The sequence below is a fragment of the Leptonotus elevatus genome, chromosome 1, assembly GCF_054856555.1.
Source record: "Leptonotus elevatus isolate MCC_2025b chromosome 1, RoL_Lele_1.0, whole genome shotgun sequence".
In the NCBI taxonomy this organism is placed as follows: domain Eukaryota; kingdom Metazoa; phylum Chordata; class Actinopteri; order Syngnathiformes; family Syngnathidae; genus Leptonotus; species Leptonotus elevatus.
This window is the reverse complement of record NC_141239.1, coordinates 19,838,164-19,864,048: the sequence shown is the minus strand read 5'-3', so window position 1 is coordinate 19,864,048 and position 25,885 is coordinate 19,838,164. Positions and strand designations below refer to the sequence as shown.

Below are 25,885 nucleotides of genomic sequence, written 5' to 3'. Positions count from 1 at the left end.
GTGATGTCATCCACTCGAAAGCACATTTCCCGCAGGACTTATTTGAGCGTCGGACGGCGTTCCATCTTGTCTGGCCAGCAGCCTTTTAAACGGCCGTGCAAGCGCCCGGCGTGACCTTGCCTCGCTGCCCGTAAGATGTCAAGTAGTCGATCAAAAGATGAATTACGTCTGAATCGCGGCTTTCGCAGGTAATGCAGGTTGGGGCCGCACGAGCCGACGCCGGGAGCGTGAGGGTAAGATGGTGGATCTTTATCTTCCCTGCCTTTTTTTTTTTCCAGTAATTGTGGATGTGTTTTTGTTTTCAGATGTGACAAATGGAGTCTTTCGCTTTCACGCTTGAAGGTGACAAATGCTTGTTTTTCACAATTGAAATAATTCCTGGGTGACTTAAGAACATGTCAAAATACCCCAACGATCAAGCAAACTTATAACTTGACTCATTTTGCTCCCAAAAATGTATAAATACGTTCCGTAGTAAATATTACCATGCTCCCAAAGATGTATTTATACATTTTTTTAAAGTTTATTTTTATTTTTATGCAAGAGCATACAGAAGGCTTTGATAAAGCTTCTGAATTAAAGAGAATGCTTGAAGCAATGTTAGTTATTGCGCAAAACGGCCAGCAGGTGGCAGCAGAGTATAAGAGATCAACCAGGGCCATGTTGCAAAAAGCCCAGGTTTGTGAATAATGATGAAACTTAGCTATATTCTAATGCTAATTGATGCACAACAGAAACAAGAGACAAATCTACTTTTTTTTCCTTTTGAAAGAAGAGACTCTAATCTTTCTTTTGATATCTTGCATGTTTTTATAGCAATAGAAGACAATATTCTGTGGGCCTTGCAAAAATCTGTCAAATCCAGTCAAACAGCCGGGAGCGAAGGGGGTTGCTTTTTTACTTTTTGCAGAATTTCATGGCAGGCCGTATCAAATGTTATCACAGGCTATATATGGCCCGCGGGATGTAGGTTGCGCACCCCTGAGCTAAAGTTGTGTGACTTTATAAGCGTATGTTTCAGGGAAATTTTCCTGATTTCCCCATTTATTTTTCCTCTGAACTTCAAGTGGAAGTCAACCTTAAGCACTTATGGACAATAATATGTAGAATATAGCTATTTTTTTATCCATCTCAGGTCCATTTTGCCACTTGCTGTCGACTGAAGATGACATCGATGTTGCTCAGGTCTCAGGTAACGACCAATCACAGCGCAGTTTCAGAAAACAGGTGAGCTGTGATTGGTCGTTGCCTGAGCCCTGAGCAGCTGTGATGTCATCTTCAGTCGACAGCAAAATGGCCGCCCCCTGAGATGATAAAAACAGCTGGATTTTGCTGCTTAACTCATATTCCACTAACCCAATATTAACCAGAATATCTTATTTAGACTAGTGGAGTCACATAGAACATATTTTGGGGTTAACTTTCCTTTTCAGTCATATTTAAATATGGCTGTTTCTCACTACTCCTACATGTGAATAAACCTGCACCGACTATCTGCACATTATCAGCGGTAGCAGCGAGCTACGTTAAGTGGCGACTTCCTTCCTAGCACATTTTAATTAAGAATGACACGAGCTCATTCGCAGTGTGCCGACGTTTCCCCTCAGGGGCTTTTTCTGGCGGCTGTTTCATTTGATGGTGTTGATCCAAAGTGTCTGCAATTTTCAGGGCGCGGGACAATTCGGTGTGGACACATACACACACATACATGGTCTCTCCTGGACCATATTGATTATGCTCATCTGTTGGTTAGAATTCAAGGGTGTACACAAACTAATTGTTAACATTTTTAACTGATTTTTAAAATGTCAGCCACTCCAGTCGTCATGTGTTTTCACTCTTCCTTACTATGTGCAGTATAGCTAAAAAACCACACATATAACCATATTTTCCCTTGTGAAAATATGGGTGTCCTCTGCAAATCAGAAATTTAGTCTAGCACCAAAATTCACTGTGAAAGGAAGCAACAAAGCGAAAAAGAAGAAATACATTTGTTACTAAGATCACTACAATTTGATGGCAAATTCTGATCCTTATCATTTTTTATTGCCGTGAATGACTTTGATCACAAAGAGTAAAGATTTTCTATCATAAACATTGAACAGGTTTAACATTTACGATCATCATCACTGACTGTTTTTACGGAGATAAAAAATGATTCTTGAAACACCCAACACCATATGATTATCGCTCATGATCATATTTTTGCGACATCCAATAATCGGGCCTTTACTGACTGATCCGATTGTCGGTTATGCGTGTCAGCCTCTTGACATTTACAATTGTCAACTCCAACAGTTTTCTGAGCAGATCATTGAAGGCGGAAAAACACTTTAATGATACCACACACCGCGGGATAATGATTGAGGATCATCTCTTTTTGACAGACGATAATCGGGCCTTTGTAAATATGTGGATACTGTACCTCGATATCATTGTATGATCGTTATATCTGACCTTTTGCCGAGCAGATAAGAGAGGAAAAAAATGACTCCTGACGCAGCCAGCACTATTCGATAATCGCTCATGATCCTATTTTTGCGACATCTGAAAATCGGGCCTTTGCTGACCTGATTGCCGTTATGTGTGTGTACGTGTCTTGACATTTCTGATGATCGTTTTCATGGAGGTGGGGGAAAAAAATGACTTGAAAGACACCCCACACCACAGGATAATCACGAATGATCATCTTTTTGAGACAGCCGGTAAATAGGCCATTGTCAATTTGTGTATACGCCGCTTTGATTGTTGACAAGAGCAGATTTGGGAGAGAGAAAAAAAAAATCACTCTTAAGACACCCCACACTGTAGGATATTCTCATCGCTTGTACTGAACTTGCTCCAAGGGAGGGAAAATGCTCAACTTCGGCACGGTAGTCGGTATGTGCGGTCCTTGCAATCCAAAGCAACGCGTTTCGGAAGAGCTTGTAATTGCCACCAATGAGCTCTCGAGTCATCAGGCCGTTATTCAAATTGCATCTTTGCAATGTAAATATGTCCGATACGTCATCATTTCAGATGCCCGGCTTGCTGCTCGGTGTCTGAGGGGACGAGTTTCATGTGATAAAAGCTTGAGAGGCATCAAGAGAAAGAAAGAGGAAGTGAAAATGAGAGCGAGTGACAGAAGGCAAGTGTCTCCTTGGCTGGTGCCCTTGGTGTGGCGCTTGAAGGCGTCAAACTCCCACAGGCCCCCCTGTCTTTTGTTCTCACGGGGGGATACGAGGAGGAGTGCGAGCACGCACTTACACCTGAAGCCAGCCAAAGTGCACGGAATAACACTTTTTGGTGTCGTACACGGGCTCGCCTCCCCAATACCCCCCCCCCCCCCCCCAGTCCCACACCTGCTCACCTTCACCCTGGCACATCGGGAGCCCGCCTGTCAATCAAACGTAAGCACGCACACACAAATGACCATGTGAATGTCACGTGTTCATCGCTGATGATATTTGCATCGAAGCAACGCAGGATGTTTATGAAACGGGGAAAAAAACGGATTCGCTCATTGTGATATTTTTTTGGGGTCAATTCCTGCGGAACATTAAAACACTGATGAGGCGATGATGACACAAAATCAATCCGAGATTAATCACGTGGCGGTCAAGTGGCTAAAAATAACAGCGCGGTTTCGTCGCATTTGCATATCACCTTTGTGGCGCATGACAACAGTGTCCCTGTCAAACCCCCCTATTAGCATAGCACTAAAAGCCTTGTAAATGGCAGCGCCAAGCGTGTTTTCACCATGTTGTCCCTGAAGGGAAGCAAGATACATCATAAGGTGGAACAGTGATTTCTTTCCCCTTCTTCCAGTATTACCCAGAATATCCATGATTTACAAAATTGTCCGTTTTTTTTTTTTTTTTGTCATTCGTTACTCACTGAAAAAAATCACACAAGTATTGCTTTGGTGCCATCCTATGGCATTATGGTGCCAAGGACACATAATGAAGTGAGGGGTGGAGCTTCATCATATTCTAGTAGAGAAAAATAGTCTTCTTCTTTTCCTTTCGGCTTTTCCCTTCACACAGCGAATCAGTTGCCTTCATCTAACCCTGTCCTCTGCCATCCTCTGCTCTCACACCAACTACCTTCATGTCCTCTTTAACTACATCCATAAACCTCCTCTTTGGTCTACTTCTAGACCTCCTGCTTGGCATTTGGAAACTCAGCATCCTTCTGCCAATATACTGACTGGCACTGTCTCCAGACCAAACAACATCGCTGGTCTCACCACAGTTTTGTAAACCTTTCTTTTCATTTGAACTGAAACTCTTCTATCACACCTGACACTTTTCTCCACTCGTTCCAGCCTGCCTATACACGCTTCATCACTTCTTTTCCACATCCTCCATTGCTCTGGACTGTTGACCCTACATACTTAAACTCCTCCACCTTATTGGTCTCTTCTCTCTGTAACTTCACTCTTCCACTTGGGTCCCTCCCGTTCACACACAGATTCTCCATCTTGCTACGGCTAACCTTCATTCTCCTCCTTTCCAGGGCATTACCATTACCATAGCAAACAAGAAGGGGCTCAGAGCTGATCCCTGATGTAGTCCCACTTCCACTTTGAACTCCTCCGTCACACCTACAGCACACCTCACCGCTGTCTTCCAGTCCTCATACATGTCCTGCACCACTTGAACATACTCCTCTGCTACTCCAGACTTCCTCATACAAAACCACAGTTCCTCTCTGGGCATAAGCTTTTTCCAGATCTACAAAGACACAATGCAGTTCCTTCTGACCTTCTCTGTACTTCTCTATCAACATCCTCAAAGCAAATACTGCATCTGTGGTACTCTTTTTTTTTTTGGCATGAAACCATACTGCTGCTCACAAATGTTCACCTCTGCCCTCAGTCTAGCTTCAACTACTCTTTCCCATAGCTTCATGGTGTGGCTCATCAGCTTTATTCTTCTGTAGTTGCCACAAATCTGCACGTCTCCCTTGTTTCTTAAAAATGGGCACCAGCACACTTCTCCTCCATTCCTCAGGCGTCTTCTAAGATCCTGTTGAACAACCCAGTCAGAAATTCTACCGCTACCTCTCCTAGACACTTCCATACCTTTACAGGTATATAATAAGGACCAAGTGCCTTTCCACTCTTCATCCTCTTCAATGCCCTTCTCACTTCATCCTTACTAATCTTTGCTACTTCCTGGTCCACAACAGTCACGTCTTCTACTCTTCGTTCTTCCTCATTTTCCTCATTCATCAACTCTTCAAAGTACTCTTTCCATCTTCCCATCACACTACTGGTATCTGTCAACACACTTCCATCCCTATCCTTTATTATCCTAACCTGTTGCACATCCTTCCCATCTCTGTCTCTTTGCCTTGCCAACCTGCATAGACCAGTCGCTCCCTCCTTACTATCCAACCTAGCATACAAGTCATCGTAAGCCCCTTGTTTGGCCTTTGCCACTTCTACTTTCACCCTACGCTGCATTTCTCTGTACTCCTGTCTACTTTCTTCAGTCCTCTGTGTCCCACTTGTTCTTAGCTAACCTCTGTCTCTGGATTCACTTCTGCGCCTCCTCATTCCACCACCGAGTCTCCTTATCTCCTTTCCTTCCAGATGACACACCAAGGACTGTCCTACCTGTCTCCCTGTCCACATTTGCTGTAGCGCCTCCTGACCACCCAGAGCCCGTCTCAACTCTCTCCTTCCTGAAAAGTCATACAACACTCTTCCTTTTTCAGCTTCCACCATTTCGTCCTCTACTCTGTCTTTGCCGTCTTTTTCTTCCTCACCACCGGAGTCATCCCACACACTACCATCCTATGCTGTCTGGCTACGCTCTCACCTACCACTACTTTGCAGTCGCTGATCTCCTTCAGATTACACCGTCTACACAAGATGTAGTCTACCTGTGTACTCCTAGCTCCACTCTTGTAGGTCACCCTATGTTCCTGCCTCTTCTGGAAGAAAGTATTCACGACAGCCATTTCCATTCTTTCTGCAAAGTCACCCACCATGTGTCCTTCTGCGTTCCTCTCCTGGATACCAAACTTGCCCATCACCTCCTCATCACCTCTGTTTCCTGCACCAACATGTCCATTGAAGTCTGTACTAACCTACCTGTGGCGCATACCCGCTAACAACATTGATCATCACACCTTCGATTCCTAGCTTCAGGCTCATCTGACACTCTTTTTACCTCCAGGACGTTCCTAACAAACTCCTCCTTCACAATAACTCCTACTCCATTTCTCTTCCTATCTACACCATGATAGAATAACTTGAACCCTGCTCCTAAACTTCTAGCTTTGCTCCCTTTCCACCTGGTTTCCTCAACACACAATATTTCCACCTTCCTCCTCTGCGTCATGTCAACCAGCTCTCTACCTTTTCCTGTCATAGTTCCAACATTCAAAGTCCCTACTCTCAGTCCTCGACTCTTGGTGTTCCTCTTCTCTTTCGTCCTACGAACGCAACTTCCTCCTCTCCTTCTTCGACCAACAGTAGTCCAGTTTCCACCGGCACCCTGTAGGTCAACAGCACTGATGGCGGTCATTGTTAACCCGGGCCTCGACCGATCTGGTATGGAAGTCATATATTTGATTCGCATGTTTGATTTGGCCAAAGTTTTTACGTCGGATGCCCTTCCTGACACAACCCTCTGTGTTTATCCGGGCTTGGGACCGGCACAAGAAGACACTGGCCCCCTTGCGGCTACATTTATATTTGTATATTTATTTATATTTTTATATATTTACATACAGAAAAATAGTGCTTTGCTGCAATCTCGTGGCATCTGTCGGCACTCGTATATTTGTGCGATTTGTGGTGCCATGAATAGTTTACTTTTCGTCACACCCTAAAACAATTCCAAGGTGTCTTGATCACATGTCTGCGACATGCTTTTATGAGCTCTCACTATCTTAATGATCAGGGCGGGCATCAACTTGGTAAACAAAAGCAAGTCCCCATAAAGACAAGGCTAGCATTTTCATTCATGGATGCATTACTTCATACACTTTACTGTACCCAGCTACTGCTGCTAGCGTGTCAAGTACTTCACTCAGCAATTAAAGTATGTGCTGTTTCTCAGATGCTAATCCTGCTAGCTAATGCTAATTTGCACATCCAACAAAACTCCGCGCAGCTCTGCTTATCTTGTGGCTTTGTTTCTGCATGTTATGGTCAGTGTTTGAGACTGTGGAGCCCAGCATTTGCTTGAAAGTTTTGGTTTTTTTTGTCCAGCCTCGCTAGTCATGTCACACACAGAGAAACTCACTTTGCAGGTGTTTATTGCGTAAATTAGCCCCGTGATCCTTATTGGAAACGTACTATGGAGAAGTGTAAAGTAAGATCCAGTTACCGTACTCTAATTCTCAATGGAAAATCTAATTATGATGAAAGTCAACCACTGTGTGACTTTTGTTATGCTGTCACAATAATCTCTTTTTCTTTTATATTTGTATGCCTTAGAGATTTTCGGATAAGTAGATAACATAGGTTTGCTTTTGTCTCCTCTGACACATTTGTTTTTGGCGCTTATGAATAGTTTACCTTAAAAGTCACTTAAGGGTCACATTCATAACTTAGCAGAGCGCTGCATCTATCTTTAAAATGGAATATGCAATGGAGTTTTTAAAGGTGCATATTTCGCTTGTGCAGCCATATCACGTTATCAGCACCCGCAGCTTGTTTTTGTTGGATTATAACAAACTGTAGCACAAAGAGTTCAGCATCCTCTCTCTATACATTTAAGGTTCACTTGAAGATACATGGTCAATGATAAAGGCGAAATGTGGCCACGCCGGGGAAAAACACACACACAGACACAAACCTAAGAGAATAATACGACGGTGTATTAGGGCCACGTATAAATATACATTTTTAAGAGGGCGGGGGCAATATCCTGAGAAAAAAACTAGAACATTTGCCACTTTATAAACTTGCAAATTTACGAGTTTTTTTCTCGCAAATTTGCCACTTTATAAAGTGGCAAATTTACGACTTTATATAGTATCAGATTTGCGAGAAAAAAACTCGAGAAATACACGTAGCGTAGCTATAGTCTAATCATGTGAGGATTCGTTGGTGGTTAATGGGACACTGTTTATAAAATGAACAGGCAGGATGGAGACGGATTTATTGTTAATTAAAACTTTACTCGTCATTCACTGCAGCCAGAGCGACAACACTTTCTGATCCCCTATCAGCTGACTAACACTATCCAATCAGATGCTAGCATACTTTAGGTAAATGCTAGTGAATGACAGAGAGCAGCAGATTCGACACATCAACTTAGATACTTGTACAAAAAAATACCAAAATGTATGAATGTGTAAATAATAATTCTGGAAACATAAATGTACAAGTAAATATACATTTTAACAAATTAACTTGAATGCTTGATCGTCCGGTTGTGGACCTTCGCAAAGCGAGGCGTCTTTGTCGCTGGCCAGTGGCCGTACGCAACGCTTCAAAGAGCGAATGCTTAACATGATATGGTTAATATCCATCCATCCATCCATCCATTTTCTGTACCGCTTGTCCTCACAAGGGTTGCTGGAGCCTATCCCAGCTGGCTTCGGGCAGTAGGCGGGGTACACCCTGAACTGGTTTCCAGCCAATCGCAGGGCACACAGAGACGAACAACCATACTCACAATCACACCTATGGACAATTTGGAGTGTCCAATTCACCTGCCATGCATGTTTTTGAAATGTGGGAGGAAACCGGAGTACCCGGAGAAAACCCACGCAAGCACGGGGACAACATGCAAACTCCACCCAGGAAGGCCGAAGCCCGGACTTGATCTCACAACCTTTGCACTGGGAGGCGGACGTGCTAACCAGTCAGCCACCGTGCCGCCATGGTTAATATCTGCTAGAGCAATTACTATCTCTTTATTTGGAAACCCGACCGAAAAGTATTGGCACAAACAGTTGAGTAGTACGCTACGTGTATTTCTCGTAAGTTTTTGAGTTTTTTTCTCGCAAATCTGCTACTATATAAAGTCGCAAATTTGCAACTTTATAAAGTCGCAAATTTGCCACTTTCCAAAGTCTATAAAGTGGCAAATTTGCGAGTTTTTTTCTCAGAATTTTGCTCCCGCCCTCTAAAAAAAAAAACATTTTTATACGTGGCCCTAATACGCCGTCGTAGAATAAACATGTATGTCTTCAAGGTTTGTTTTTAAAGCTAAAAAGGTGTTTATTTGGGGGAAGGAAGCTGCAACATAAGAATAAAACAGTACTGTATATAAAAAATGGCTTAAAATGAAAAATCATCCCACTCATACGATACAGTTCCTGAAAATATGTCTTTTTTTCCTTGAAATTATGCAACTTTTTTTGAAAATGCACGTCTTTATTCTCGTAATATTATTTAAATCTTGTAGTGTATTTTCCCCCCCTGACAAGGCGAGGCAGAAGGACCCAGGCGCGGACCATGCGCCGCAGGGTTTTGGTTAGCCTCAACGGCTGCAGTTTATTCAAAACAAAACACTTCTTGACCGAGGGAAAGAATGTTGAACCAAAAACGCTCCAAACTGGAGGGGGAAAAAACAGGGCATTCAAAAGGGAACAAAAGGCGCTCAAAGCAGGAAGGACAAACAACACAAAAAGGACAAGAGCAAAACAAGGCTAGGCTAGGCTAGGCTAAGACTAGAGGTGTGGATCACTGGCTGTGAGGACGCTTTTATGCACGGGACGTGACACTTTTGCAACAAGACGAGGGAGACGCAGACTATTTAACACATCAGGGTGATTGGCAACAGGTGGACACAATGAAGGATTGGGGCGGACACGGACACCACATGAGGAAGAGCAAGTGACCTGAAACGACAGGAGATTTAGACTTTCAAAATAAAACCAGAAATGACAAGACATGACAAAAAAAACAAGACTGGCTCCTTATTATGGTTTATTTGTCACTGACACTGCAGTCACACAAACAGAGGGTGCAAATTGCCAGATAGGGTGTCAGTGCTTCATTTTTGTCGCAAGCCGATTTTGCCATCAAATCCAGTGGAAGCCCGTTTTGTGCTTTTTGCAGGAGCTTCTTTTTTTGTACAAAATCCACTATATTATTGAGGACAAAAAAAATACAGGAAATGGATGGATACAATATGTCACAAAAGACACATTTTCACTGAAACTTCTAGGGACTTACTTCAATTGTATCCACCCCAACGGTTCTTGGGCCTCTCAAAAGTACTCCCCCCATTACAGGACCTTCTTTTGACCAAATAAATGACTCCCTGTTAAGAAGCTAAATATAAACAATAGCTGCGCTGTTCAAACCCACAATGGTTCACCAAAAGTTCCTCGTCGGGTTAAGGTTCTGGTAAGCACAATTATCTGAATGACGATTTATTTTCAGTTTTGACATGACACACTATTTATAGATGTTGTTTTTTTGTTTTTTTTCCAAACTTGTCCGCTTTTCCCCCGTCTGTCTCTCTTCTCATGCGTTCCCATCGGACAGCAGAGTTGGACCCGTGCAAGTGAAAGCAGAGAAGAGAATGAAGGAGGAGGGCAACAGAAGGCACGAGTGTCCTCGTAGCATGGCTGGACTTGTGCATGGACCATCCATCTGTTAACTTTGTTCCTCCCTCAGCCTGTGACTGCATGGTGACTAATCTTCCTGTGGTAATGAATGAAACAAGAGCCGATGGTGATGGCGGTGGTGCCAACACATGAAATGTTCTATTTACATGCGTGCGTGCTGTCCCTTATTTGCGCTCTCAAAGACAACTCTTGATTTCTGCTAGAGGTACGAGAGGCTTGTCACTGGGGTTAAAATGACATTTGGGAACATATCTGTGTTTTTTTTTTATGTATCATGACCATGTCTTAAAGGAGAAGTCAAGCCTTTTGTTTTATTTTTTATTTTTTTAACAATAATATGTTCTATGCAGCCCCACTCGTCTCAATATGGAATGCTGGTTAGTATTGCATTAGTGGAATATGAGTTAAGCAGCAAAATCCATCTCAGGGGGGCGGCCATTTTGCCACTTGCTGTCGACTGAAAGATGACATCAATATTGCTCTGGTCGCAGGTAACAACCAATCCCAGCGCAGCTTCAGAAAACAGGTGAGCTGTGATTGGTCGTTGCCTGAGCCTTGAGCAACTGTGATGTTATCTTCATTTAACAGCTAGTGGCAAAATGGCCACCCCCTGAGATGGATAAAAACGGATGGATTTTGCTTCATAACTCATATTCCACAATTGTAATATTAATCAGAATATCATGTTTAGTCTATGGTGAGGTCACATATAACATATTATTCCTAAGTAATGTTTAAGGTTGACTTCCACTTTAAAGGGGATGTGGAGTCAATTTATTTGCAATAATACGTTCTGTACGCAATTAATATTGCGTCTGTGGAATACGAACTAAAGAGCAAAATCCACCTGTTTTAAAATCCATCTCGGGGGCGGCCATTTTGCCACTTACTGCTGACTGAAAATGACATCACAGTTAGGGATGTAACGATAACGGCCACAATATATCGTCGTCATCATGTCACGATATGAAAAGCAGCACATCTGTTAAACAACTACTGTATATAGTGGGAATTTGTTCCAGGCACACCCACGGTACAAATCTGCGATATAGAGCGACCATAAAGAAATGTTAATAGTTTTAACCCCTCCACTCCACATGCTTTACATTTTTAATCTTATTCAAACTTATTAAATTTATCAAACAAAAAACATCTGCAAATGCTACATTTTAAACGTCAAATAGCCAGACCGTTTTTTTTTTGTTGTCTAACCAAAAGGTGCTAGCTTAATGCAAGCAGATAATACAAAGTGCCATTGACAGGTTAACTGAAATTAGTGCAGATTATTATGTTAATCATAAACCATAGATAGATTAAGGTTGTGATTTTTGTATTGATTTTTAAAACAAATTATTTAATTCTATGTCTTTTATTGCAGTATTTTTAGCCCTAGAAGATATTCAATATATCCCATTTACATTCCTAAATGAATGAATGAATGAATGAATAAATAAATAAATAAATGTTCTACTTAGTACCCCAAGGGTCTTTCATTGCCGTGTAGGACTGCCCCAGTCTGGTCCTCAAGAGTCCCTATAGCCGGCCCGTTTTAGGTATTTCCCTTGGAAACGTCTAGTGGCTCTTGAGGACCGGACTTGGGCACCCCTGGCTGAGGGGAACCATTTTTGGGTAGTTATTTTGCGCATAGTGTAGCACCCGTTTTTAGAAATCAGAAGGATAGAAATTTGCTATTAATTTTGTGTAATTATAAGCAAAAATGCTGTACTGGGATCTATAGTTTTTTCTTTAAAATGTTTTTTGGGGGATATTTTATGTATCAAAAGTACTAGTGGCCACTAGTGGTAGTCTGAAAAAAAGTGGTACCAAACATTCATAGTTATTGTCATTCTTCAAGGGGAGTTTCGGTGATTGCAAAAATTTCCTTCGAACCAAAAGTTAGAATTATAAATGACACTTTTACAGTAAATGTGAAGTGTACTATTTTTTATATATACTTTTAGTAGGTCCATGATATGTTAATTTACACTTTAATGCTTTATGACTTGGAATTGTGTGTATATTGTCAGTAATAATTGATCAATAATAATTGATATTGGCATAAATCCCCAAAAGCCGAAATCCCCTTTTTCTTCAGGGCCCCATTTGGAAGCCAAGACTTTTCTTTGTCCAAATATTATTGTGTGGCTGGATGAGAGCAGGAACAGGAAGTGCTCCTATTCAGCAAATGCGACTGTTTTAATGACGGAAAAGGGTGTAGGTGGCAGACAAGGGAGGGAGAGAAAGGGGACGCTGTGTGGACAGTCCCATTATTATGATCGTCTTGAGACTTAACGTCGGCCTCGCACTGCGCATGCGTGATCCCAGCTGAGCCTGAGCCCCGCGAAGAGCCGCTAAGTTGCGAGTGGACGTCGCTCCATCGTCATATTTTGTTTTTGTGTAAGCAGATGAAGCTCCTCGTGCCTTTTTGTGGATAAAGTGCGCTCTGCCCCCACCTCCCAAGGAGAAAAAAAAAAAAAGCAGCAGCAGACTACATCTTCAGTTTATGAATGGCCCCGACATGGAGGAAGCGCCGTTTGAGAAAGTCCGAAGCCGGCGGAAGAGAAGTCCGTGTCCGCCGGGCTTCCCCGTGAGCAGCATCGCCTGCGAGGACGAGTTCGACTGCAAGGAGCTGGAGTCCCTGTTCCAAAACTACAACCTCAAACTGGAGCAGACGTCCACGCTCAAGGCGCTCGCCGTGCTCATCTTCATGTCGTCGGCGCTGGCCGGCGCGGAGCTCCTGGGCGGCCCCGGCCACCTCACCATCTCCAAGGGCTCGCACCCGGTGCACTGCGTCGTCTTCACGTCGCTCTTCATCGTCACCAACGTCAAGTACCTGCAGGTGACCCAGTTGCAGCAGATCGTCAACCTGAGCCTGCTCTTCGGCTTCACCTTCGCCTTCCTCTGCTGTCCCTTTTCGCTGGGCGCCGCCGACTCGGAGCCGCAGACGTCGCCCGACCAGGGCGTGTGGCAGCTGGTCCTGGTCACCTTCGTCGCCTACGCGCTGCTGCCCGTTCGGACCCTGCTGGCGGTGCTCTTCGGGCTCATGGTGTCCGTGTCGCACCTCATTGTCACCGCCACTTCCGTCAGGACGCAGAAACTGTGGCGGACGGTGAGTACACGCGCACTCACGTGCACGGGCACTCGTGAACATTCGCTCAGAAACAAAAACATACAAACAGCATTCACACGCTCGCCCCAGGAAACTAAACTCACACATGTGCATTCTCACACATTCATTGAGTGGGATGAGGGACGTTTAAAAAAAATAATAAAAAAATTCCATCATCAATTTGGAGTGGCAAGGGGCTTGGTGTGTGCAAGAAAACCGCCCGCCCAGCTGCAGGTTTTCCAGTGGAGGTCCTACGGGAGGCAAAGGTCAAGGCATGTGCAGTCGTCCCACCTCCCTCTCCTGAGTCCTTGCCTCATTGTCACAGCCCCGTGTCGCCTTGACAGCTTGGATATCTCCATGTACTCCTGTGGATCTCTTTTTTTATTTATAATTTTTTTTTTTTTAAGGAGGTGACCTTCCTGGCATTTGAAATCAGCCTCTCAATTTTTCTCCTCTTGACTTGCGCCTGATTCTGTTTTTGCCGATGTTCCATCTGATCAGACGTTACCCAATATCACTAGTTACTGTCTTCTTATTGGGTCAGGCTTCACTGCACGTGGGAAGGCATCGGCCTTGTTTACGCATGCAGTGACAGAACCCGTCGCCAGTTCGCCCTTTCCTGACTAGTTGCGAATGTGATCTAGCTGTACGCCTTTGGACAAGGCTTAGAGCAACGCGGGTAATAATGCCTCTTACATTCTTTTTGAACTTCTTTTTTTGTCCGCGCAAACAAATACAGGGTTATTTATCACGCTCATGCGACTGGGTAGGATTCTTGAACAAAAGCTTCTTTCATCTGAAATGCGAAAATATATCACTTGACTTCAAAGGGTTCGGTACAAATACTCAGGACAAGCAGCTGCTCTTCTATTTGAATCCAACAACAGCGCAAGCGTTTTTTTTTCCTTCAGGTCGCTCCTTATTGGCTATCGTTCCGTTTCGTGTGGCAGTCATTGAGTCACGGGCGCCGTCAAACTCGTCGTTGACTTCACGCAGAAACATTTACGATTGTAAATATTGAACAGGTTCAACATTTACGGTTGTCGGCACTGATCGTGTTCCGATCGGGTAGGGGGAAAAAATCACTACACAATAAAGAATAATCTGGGATCAGGATAATCTTTTCTAGACGTCCAATAATCACATTTTTGCTGGCTTTGATTGCAAGGGAAGGATTTTTTTTCAAATTTGGCTCATCATCAGTTTGTAGTCCCACTTATACTGCTACTACTACTAGAGTAAATTTTACTCTAAAATTTTTTATATTTTGGTCCCACTCTAAACAGAGTCAAATTTACACTTGGAAGAGAGTGAAAGATTCTGGTTGGTAACCCGGTGGGTAGTAGGGGATGTCTGGTCGGTGCTGGATTTCACTTTTCTTTCTTTTCTTTGATCCTTCCTCTGGTCTCCTGACAACCTCACGACTCGAGCTGGATTCTGAAGTATTCGGTTTAGGTGAACGGTATGGGATTTTTAATAGGTTTTAGGTGAATTCATGAGTACACACGCACGCACACACACACACACACACACACTCGCACATGCACATGCTCACGCACATACTCACGCACATACAAAAAAAGAAAAAGAGAAAAAAAGAAGAGAAAGAGAGCAATGATGATAACATGTCGAATCGGTAAGATTACTGAATGAACAATACGCAGCTTTCTCTTGGGGAGGGGGGGGGGGGTTGGGGGAGAGTAAATTTTACTCAAAGAATTTTTATTGTGTACGAGAGAATTTGCCTAAACCTATTATAAAGATTTTCCACTCGGAAATTCCAAATCAATTTTTCAAGGAGAGATTTAGACTAAATGTTCCTAGTTTTTTAAAAAAAAGAAGAAAAAAAAGTTACATAATGGTTGAGTAACAAACTCACGACCTTTAGCTTGTTATTTATTCTACAGAATGTACTGCGTATATGTGTCTTATAGAGTTCTATTACTCCAAATATTGATGAGAGCTATAACCGCACAACACTAAAAGAAGATATTAGGCCGAGACAATGTTAAAGTGTTACGACAATACATAAAAAAAACGAGACATAAAGTCACTTATTGCTGTTTCTGGCCGGCCGGGGTTGATGCAGCTGTGGTCCGTGTGTTCGGGGGTCATGCCACGGGGCTCATCTCCAAGCTTAATGGATTAGCTCTCCCTGTCTATTTATCTGCAGCCAACACTGTCCTTCACACAGCTACCGAGGTGTCTCGTCGGCCGCACCGACGGGGAGGAGGGGAAACAATCTCCTCGGCAAATATGCTGTCATCGGCCGAGCGCGCGATGAACTGATCGAATCTCAATTTGCTTTTCCCCGAGAAGCGCACATGGCGTCCGCGTGCTCAGGCAACACTGTTTCGCTGTGTCTGACTCACTGACTGACTGATGTGATTTGCTCGAAGGCAGCGGAAGGAATTACCCAAGTACAACAAATACTTTATTACTGCACTTGAGTAGAGTTTGTAGGTACCTGCACTCCTAAAACTGCTGGGTCAAAAATACAGTAACCTAATTTGGGTGGAAATATCTAACCCACACTCTAAAAACATTTGGCCAATTGGGGCCAAAAAACGGCCCAATCCACTACTTGGCTCAATTTGGCCCAACTTTATGGGCTGTTTTGCACAAAATAATAAAAAACAATTGTGCTGTGTGGTTTCGATCCAAATTTTTGGTTGTTTTATACAAAACGACCTAATTTGGGTAAAAAAATGGACCAATCCACTACTCTGGCCAGTTTGACCCAACTTTATGGGTTGTTTTGTATAAAACGACAGAATTTTTGGGGATGTTTTGGACAAAGCGATCCAATTTTTGGGTTGTTGTATACCAAACGAGCCAAATTTTGGGGGTTGGTTTGTGCAAAACAACCCAGGAAATGGGGTCATTGGGCCATTTTTGACCAAACTTGGGTTAATTTTGTCCCAACTGTTTTAAGTGTTGGGTAAAAACAAAAAAGGGACCAACCCAACTTTTCGTGTTATTAGAATAACCCACAAAACAGTGGTGGTTTTAAGAATAATAAAAATTTTACTACTGACATTTCCAAGAATGAGATGCAACTTTTCCCTGGCAGCTACTTGGTCAAAATAATTAACCGAACCTTGGGTAAAAGCAACCCAATCTGCTAAAAACCTACACATACCGAATGAGTAAAACAACCCAATGCTTATTTATTCTTCTGACAACTTTCTACTTTTACTCACCACATTTGAAACCAATGTAAATGTAAAATGAAGTTTTATGTTGTATTGAAGTAAATTTCAGATTCTGTACTTTTTTTTACTTTTACTGATGTATAGTCGAATAAGCACTTCTACATTTACACGTCTTTTTTTCTGTACTTCTACTTAAGTACAGCATGTGAGTCCTTTTGCCACCTCTGCTTAAAAGGTGAGTGTTATGGTGCCAAAAAAGATGATTTCCATTATAGCTTTAAGTTTAATGGTTAAAAAATGTCTGGTGTGGCGCGTGGTTTTCAGACTTGCCCTACTTCTGCTGCTGCTGCTGGCAGTTTGTCGCTCCACTCTTTCATTTCCAGCCATTCTCCTCTGGGGCTGATTCATATCCCCCAGGGTAACAGTCACACGGTATCCCCCTCCCCATCACTCTTATTTGTATGTTTCACCAGTAGCTCGGGTCTGCTGAAGTTCACAGTTTTTTGTCAAAACCCTCCCCGGCTTGTTTCACAGTATTTTGCAAGGAAGAGACTGCACAAAAAGTGTATTTTTTTTTGGGCGCCACAGCTGAATGCGCTGTGAGGAGCTGTCCTTTGTGCTGAACTAGCCTGCAACTGCTCTGCTCTGCGTCCTTCGCTGTCAGAAAAATGGTTACGGCAGGAGTTCCTCAAAAGGCACGCTCTCACACAAAAGGGCAAGGAGAAGAGTTTGCAACCACAATGAACTATAGTATAGCTAAGAATAAACCTAGCTTCCACTATTTCTTCTTCAACAACTTCTTGTACTTCTACTACTTCTTACGAGCTAGCAGTAAGTCTAGCTTCTACTATTTTGTCTTCTTTGACATTTTCTTCTTCTACTACTAATACTATCACTACGACTTCTACTATGTCTTCTTCGTCTTCTTACTTGCTAATAGTAAACAGCTTCTACCATTCGTTCTGCTACTTTTTCTTACAAGCTAACAGTAAGCCTAGCTTCTACTGTTTCTTCTTCTACTACTTATTGTACGTCTACTTCTTCTTATTAGCTAGCAGTAACTATTTCATCTTCTAATTCTACTACATTTTCTTCTTTTTCTTCTTCTACTACTGCGTCTACTACTTCTATTTCTTCTACAACTTCTTGTACTTCTACTTCTTCTAATTCTTACTAGCTAGCAGTAATTGTTTTCTTTGCTTTCTTTATTAATTCAAAAGCCAACATCCAATTCAAACTGAGCACACAAAAGAAAACCGTGCTGTCGAACACGACACACACAAAAAAACCCCACTCAAAACAAACAAAAAACAAGCAAACAAAAAAACAAAAACAAAAAAAACAAAAGGTCTAATCAGACAGTAAAATCTTCAAGTTATTAAATACCAACAAGGCTTGCTTCGTCTTCACACTCCTTCTCCACATTCTTCTTCTTCTTCTTCTACTACTTCTTACGAGCTAACAGTAAGCATATCCTCCATTTTTCTTCTTCTTTTTCTTCCTTTTTCCATGCAGGTGTCATATTTGTTTAATGCTGAGAAGTCAGCATAGTGAGAATGCAGCTCAACTTTCCATAGCTGGCGTGCAATGTTAGTCTTCTTTAGACAGCAAACTAGTTGGGGTTTTAATGGAGAGGACAATCTATCAAAATGTTCTGAATTTCTGTTTCCATGGAAGTATCATATTACAGGGAGTTGTTGTAGTTTAATCTCCATAGCTGATATCTCGTGCTTCTACAGATTGAAAATTACTTGAGGAGTGAATCAACCGCACCTCTGCTGGTTGCAACCAAGTACTGCACACCGACTTGCCTCCATTGTTCCAACACATGAATAATCAACCTTAAATTCCACACAATCGCCAAAATAATCCATTACTAACTCATTCCCTCCCAGCCATTTTCAGTGAAGCAACCCCCTTCGCTCCCGGCTGGTTTACTGGATTTTGACTGATTTTGCAAGGCCCACAGAATATTTTGTTCTATTGCTTTAAAAACATGGAACCTACCAAAAGAAAGATTAGAGTCTCTTTTTTTTCATCAGGAAAAAAGTAAATGTCTATCTGTTTCCGTTTTGCAGCAATGAGCATTAAAATAAAGCTAAGTTTAATCATTATTCACAAATCTGTTTTAAACTGTGGGTAAATTAACTTTTTGCAACATGGCCCTGGTTGATCTCTTATACTCTGCTGCCACCTACTGGCCGTTATTGTAAGAGCTAGCGTTGCTTCAACCATTCTCTTCAGTTCAGAGGCTGCATCAAAGCTTTCTGTATGCTCTAGCATAAAAAACACACACCCATAAAACGTATAAATACGTCTTTGGGAGCAACTGACTTAACAGTATAACGGCATTATCTGCATATTCAGAACTTCCCGTGTTGTATTCATTAGAACAATGTTGTTTCTGATGTGTTGTCATAGTATGGAAGTCTCTCACAAGCAGCTCAAATGTACTGCAACAACACACAATTCCAAAGCAAACACCCAATTAATATATACAGTTACTTTGCAACGACGTCCATTAAAACGGACCCTTCATCGGTGCAATTTATAAATAAAACAAGTGTTATTGCTTGGCTCATAATTCCTCCGCAGAATGGGTTTATAAAAATGTCAATGCACTTGTCCTTGTGGACGGCGGTGATACGGATGCACTAACTCCAGTTATTGCAGTTTGAAGGCTCGCCACAAAAGAGCGTTCACGTCATTTGTAGTGAAATACGGCCATTTTTATTCACTGCACACGCCTGTGGCGCTGGAGATGTATTTATTGCGAGACAAATCAACGCGGACTAGCACTAATGTGGCATTATGGCCAAGTTATGCATTGAAGTAATTCATTGTGAATTTGTTTCTCGTTATAAGAAAGGTTAATGACGAATGAGCTAGAAATATGCTGATAATAAATTCCTTTTGCTCCATGAATACTGCGAAAGTGAATGTGCGGATCTTGTTTGGTTGATGTTCAAAGTCAACCAACCTTGGTGGAATGGGGGGGGGGGTTGAGGGGGTGGGAACCAAGGTTGAAAGCAGCCATGCCGGTGTGCGGTCATCCGCTGTGATGGATGAAGCTGCTCACACAGCCACTCATGCTTTAATGTCGCATTCCCATACACTATGGAAGAACTTTACATATTCATCACTCAGCCTGGTTTTCGATTCCTCGAGTAAATTTTACCCTGAACAATATATACAGGGTTGGGAGGGTTACTTTTAAAATGTAATCCGTTACAGTTCAAAGTTACCTGCTAAAAAAAATGTAGTTAGTAACGTAATCCAAGTACCATAATATTAAAGTAATGTAACTGGATTACTTTTGGATTACTCCAATATTGAGTATGCTCACGAAGACAAAATACAAATAAATATCACCACAATATATATTTTATACAATGTGCCCCTGCTATTTGCGGGTGATAGGGACCCGGGCAGCCTACAAATTGCAAAAATGCTAGTGTAATTAAAAAGCATGTAGGCTATTGATTGATTGATTGATTGATTGATTGAAGGCCACATGTTGTTTTCGAACTGTCACTGAAAGCAACCACACCTCACTGTTTGATAGATAGATAGATAGATCCAATGAAGATGATGCTGCGTGACATCAACCGCAAAATAAACTTTTATCCCAGTCACAAGTTTAGCCGTGCATATGTTGTGCGTGATGTTTAAATAGTGAATTGGTGGGAGGAAGATTTGTTTGGAAGGTGTAACTCACATTATGGTTGTAGGCTAGCGGGCTAGCTAGCAACAAGCTACAGCGCGTAGCATGCCGCTGGACTCTCAGCTCAAACTTTCGCTCTGAGTAAATTCCAGTAAATACCGGTCGCCATTTCCTCCTCCCGTCCGTGAAGCTTTTTCAAACTGCCCGCGTGTGGAGGACACGACTAGTCAGTTCGTTCGTTCCCACCTCCCCGACATGTAGCAACGGGCGTGCATGCGCTCTGTCGCTCTGTCCCTCTCTCTCTCTCTTTCTCACACTCTCTCTCATCATAGAAATTGTAATCCCTCGAAGTAATCCCCATTTTTAATAAATGTACCTGTAATCTGATTACATGTTTTTTCCTGTAACTGTAATGGAATACAGTTAATTTTTTTTTTAATCTGATTACGTAACGGCGGTACATGCATTTCGTTGCTCCCTGAATATATATATTTGGTCCCACTCTAAACAGAGTAAACTTCACACTTGGAAGAGAGTAAACGACTAAAACAACAAACAACATCAACAACAAATTTACTTTGTACACCTGCACGATCATTTCTAAGCTTCCACAGCATCCTTTCACCTTCTTCTGAGCGTATAAAGTAACATTTAGTTTTTCCTATGTTTGTGCCGGTAGCTGGTGGCCAACACGGTGCTGTTCACCAGCGTCAACCTGTCGGGCCTGTTTGTGCGCATCCTGACGGAGCGGGCGCAGAGGAAGGCCTTCCTGCAGGCGCGCGACTGCATAGAGGAGCGACTTCGCATGGAGGACGAGAATGAGAAACAGGTGCATGCTGTAAAAGCTATTTGATGCTGGAGAACCAAAAATAATACAGTTTAGCGAAATTGAATAGAAAATACCAAGACGATGTCAACACTAGTCAAAAATCTCAAATTGTTGAATTTACGAGTAAGAGACTCACAAATAACCGTACACTAAATGCGTGCATGGTCAAATATCCTAACTTTGATGATGTTTTTGTTTTTCCGGCATCCAGGAACGCCTCCTGATGAGTTTGCTGCCCAGGAATGTCGCCATGGAGATGAAGGAGGACTTCCTGAAGCCGCCAGAAAGGATTTTTCACAAGATCTACATCCAGCGGCACGACAACGTCAGGTAAAGTTCCCCCTCGGCTCCACTGATGTTGCTACTTTTCCATCGAAAAGAACCCGCGTTATTGTTTTTTTGGTACCCGGTCAAGTGGGGTTCGAAGCAGCATGGGCGACCGACGGACGTAATATTGACGGAAGGTCCCTCAATTTGTCAATGACAGACGGCCATTTTGTTGCCGATTGACGGGAAACTTCGAAAAATTGACGATCTAAGGTTTGACGGACGAGGGTTTTCATCCGTCGTTGTAATCGTCAATCCGTCAATAAATTTGTCAATCCGTCAATGGCGGGGGTCCCATTTGCTGACGCAATGACGAGTGATGATTGATGGAACATTGAAGGTTGACCGATTGACGATTCGGCTTGAAGTATTGACAGATTGACGATGACGGAAGGGTTGAAGATTGCCGAATGACACGCTGTTGAAGTTTTTTTTTTTTAAACGTACACATAAAGCTAAAGATGATTAATCATTGATAGTTAACACCAAATTGTTTAACCAAACCATATACAGTAAAATGAACGGACGTCTGCTAGCTTGTTTCAATGGGAAATGAAAGAGATGGGCTAAAAGAAATTAGCATATAAGTCATAGTAATTAAAAATGTAAACAACTGCTACATATTATACTTGGAGCAGCAACACGTAGGCCTAAAAACATAGCATACAAAATGCTCACAAGAATGTTTATATATATATATATATATATATATATATATATATATATATTCTGTCTGCTCTATGAGAATGACGTAATGTATTTTTAGTTGGGAACCTTCTCTGCCTCTGCTCTTAACTACACTGCAGCTCTTGCAGTGCAAGGCATGTCAAGGCACAATGTGGTGCTACGTTGAGAGTGCAGAACTCTAACATTGGACTTAAAAAAAAAATCTGCCATACTGTGCAACGGAAATGTTCAAAATGACAAAATTACTTTCACTGTAGAGTGATTTTCTCAATTTCGCGTGGTTTTGAAGCAGAAAACCGAGTTGATTGTGGCCGCTGGAAAAGCAGCGTCAGATATGATCGTACATGCATATCACCGAGACATCGCACCCGTCTAGGCCATAGACACTGAAAACTCACTTTGGGAGATGTCTGCCTGCTAGCATAAAAACTGTCTTCGTGCATTTAAACATTTGCCGTTTTGGATCATTAAACACAACCGACCCAACGTCCGCTGACATAAAAGATCCAATTAGGGACTTGCTAGGAATAGGATAATAGGCCACTAGCGGGCAACTTCGGGGTCATCAAGACTCAGCGGCACCCTGGAGGGAAAAAAAAGGGCTTGTGAGGTTTTGGAGAAAGAGAAATTTAAATGAGGCTTAAGACGATTTCTGTGGTAGTCAATTGAGCAAATGATGTTTCAGTGGAAGGAAGGCACCTAATGATTATTATGTTTCTCAGCAAGTGACACTCCAGAGAAGCATCTTACTGTTGCTGATCAATTTACGAGCTCATAAAAGAGTGGTAGGAAACCTACGGCTCACTGGCCAAATACGGCCCACAAGATCATTTAATGTAGGTCGCCAGGCAATTAAAACTCATTGACAGGTATATTTGTCAACTACAATTTACAACGGGGACGGGTGTGGGGTGCTGCTCCATTGTGAATTTCAAACTTGGAAACAACTTAACTGATGCACAACCACCAGTAGATGGCAGCGATGGCCCATTTTAGTTTGTGAGTCCACTGGGAGAAAAGGAACGGCTGCATTTTGTACAAACTTCCTTTTTTCAACTGCTGATTCTAAAAGAACGGGAAAAGGACAGAATCTTTTTTTTTTTTCCTGCTGAAAAGAGAGTCTGTTCTTTCTTTTCCAGATTCGGTGTATATATAATCATTGAACATAATATCTTGTGGGTCTAAAAAATGTCAAAATGCTGTAAAGTGTCAGGCAGTGAATGTTGAAAAAATTATAATAATTAAAAAGTCCAGAAACTTCCCGCAAATATTTAGGTACACATTCAGATCCAATGCTGAATCAAATCTGTTTTGGGAGATATAATTGATAAAATAAACGTTATTTTTAGTATCAAGTATTTATTTTTATTTTTATTACTGTATATATTTTTTTTATTTAATTAAATCAAACAGGGATTTCATCAAAAATAATTCACTAAATTGAAATTGCACAAAAATTATGTATAACTAATAACTTGTTTTGATCACACTCAAATTAATTCCAAATAAAATGTTTCATTGTAATGTAATGTAATACAGTGCTTCTCGGTTATTTATTTTTTTAAACACCCACTCTCCCCAGAAAGAAGAAATATTATTTTGTGCCCCCTCCAACTCTCTGCCGTGACTATAAATAGTATCAATGGTCTATAAAATTGTTGTAAATATACCTCTGCAGAGGAGCATATTATATTGCTTGGCACTCTCTGGTGAGAGCGCTACTGCCACCTACTGTAGTTGATGTTTACACGAATGAATTACATGAATTACACTTTATTCTAGTATGCCAAAAAAAAGAAAGAAAGAAAAATGGCCCCCCGACCCACACACACACTTTAAGAAGGACTGATCTAATAGTGTATTTGAATATGTACTTAGTTAATGATCAATTCTTTAAATAAAATGTATTAACAATTCTTAAAAAACTTAAAAAATACCTCATTATTATAATGTGTTTGTGTGATATTTTACTGTGTCCGGTGAGCGTATGTTCGATTGTAGTTAAGTGCGTTTGACTTTTTTCCCCAAGAATTTTTTTTTCCATGAGGTCAGAGCAAGCTTAATTCCTTTTTTTGAGCGCTCTCGCTGTTGGAGCATCAAAGACGGGAGAAAGTTAAAGTTTGTTTCGCCTCGGGTTTGAGATGCTACAAGGGAGACGACGAGGTTCTTGTTGCGTAACGCTGAATGTATGACTGTCTAAATATGGATCCCATTTCTAAGGCATTCCCCTGATTGCTTTGGTGCCTCGAACCCCCGCCCTCCTGATAGTGTGGGGGAGAAACAACCACATTGGATGCAGGGCGGGATTTATGTAGTTCGGGTGGACTTTAATTAAAACGTATACACAGTGCGTAGCTACTCCAAGCTTTTCTTTATTATGCTCAGCCAAGGCGGGCTCTGTTTTGATCTGATTAGATTCTGGCCAGGCGGATATTGTTGTGGTCAGCTGCTAAAAATAAAAAAATGTCAATGAACTCCTGCAAAGGTAATGGCTGCCTTCCAAAAAGATTTGCCATATAAAAGACCACATATTTTTTTGTTGTTGTACAATTTAAGACACTTTACAGCGTATAACATTTCTGTGACCTCCCTGGCATCGCACCCAAGCTATAAAAAGTCACTTTTTCATAACACAAATATATACTTATATAACATCCTATGTTTTGAAAAACATTCAAGCCTGCTTTTACAGTATTTTCTAAATGAAGTGCCTGTAATATTTCATGTCAAATCATTATTTTTAAGTCATTCCCAGCACCACAGATTTAGTAATCAAATATGCAAATACAAAATGCCAGCTGGGAATAATTACAGCAGAGATAGAGAACCTTAAAAAGTCAAAAACAAAACTAAGCAAATGTTTAGCACAACATGTATGATTTACACTATGTAAATGTCATGGCCCTTTTCTTTGACCATAAAACACAAATGAGAATATCAATTCTAATTTGAATATTTATTCATTATGTCACACTTGCTAAACTGCAATATTGTGTCTCTTTACTGGGATACAATTTAAAATATTCATGATTATGTTGATAATATAGCATAGTCAAGTGATTAAAAAAAATATTTCATTGTATATTATGTATTTAATATCAATATTCTAGCTATTTTTGTCTAAAATGTAATTCATTTGATTACATTAATTTAAATTCTACAAATAATATAAAACTTTTATTTATTTATTTAAACAGAATATTTCTTTCATATGAATTAGATTCACCCCACACATATTTTAACTCAACAACATAAAATTGAGATATTTAGCTTTAAAAACCCCCCAATAATGATCAGATTTTTATTTAGAAGGTCACACAAATTTTTTGCACATATTACACAGTTTATTTTGAAATTTGACAAACAAAGGCTGCAGAAACATCCCTTTGAAAGTAAAACGATTCTTGCATGCTTAGGAAAAGAACTCTCCTTGGATGGTTTTATTAGGCAATATTGTATGAGCATGCGTCAGCGCATGCTCATAGTTCAGGTCTTAAATCGTTTCACTTGCATCCTAAAATTTCCAAATGGCTCAAAGTAAACAATTTCTTCACACAAATGTTCGTTCCCACAGCCAATATCGTTGC

At 41.5% G+C, this 25,885-nt stretch overlaps 1 protein-coding gene across 9 annotated transcripts in view; it reads left to right on the top strand.

The window, feature by feature from the left end:
• The first annotated feature begins 12,846 nt into the window (after window positions 1–12,846).
• The window catches only part of LOC147181179 (adenylate cyclase type 1-like), a 67,630-nt gene continuing 54,591 nt past the window's right edge, over window positions 12,847–25,885 (top strand). For all 9 annotated transcript variants that reach the window (XM_086081629.1, XM_086081630.1, XM_086081628.1 and 6 more), the window contains exons 1-3: window positions 12,847–13,636; window positions 21,135–21,284; window positions 21,496–21,614. In XM_086081629.1, the coding sequence (XP_085937755.1) occupies window positions 13,031–13,636; window positions 21,135–21,284; window positions 21,496–21,614 (875 nt within the window). In that variant the 5' untranslated portion in view covers window positions 12,847–13,030. The remainder of the gene's footprint in view (window positions 13,637–21,134; window positions 21,285–21,495; window positions 21,615–25,885) is intronic.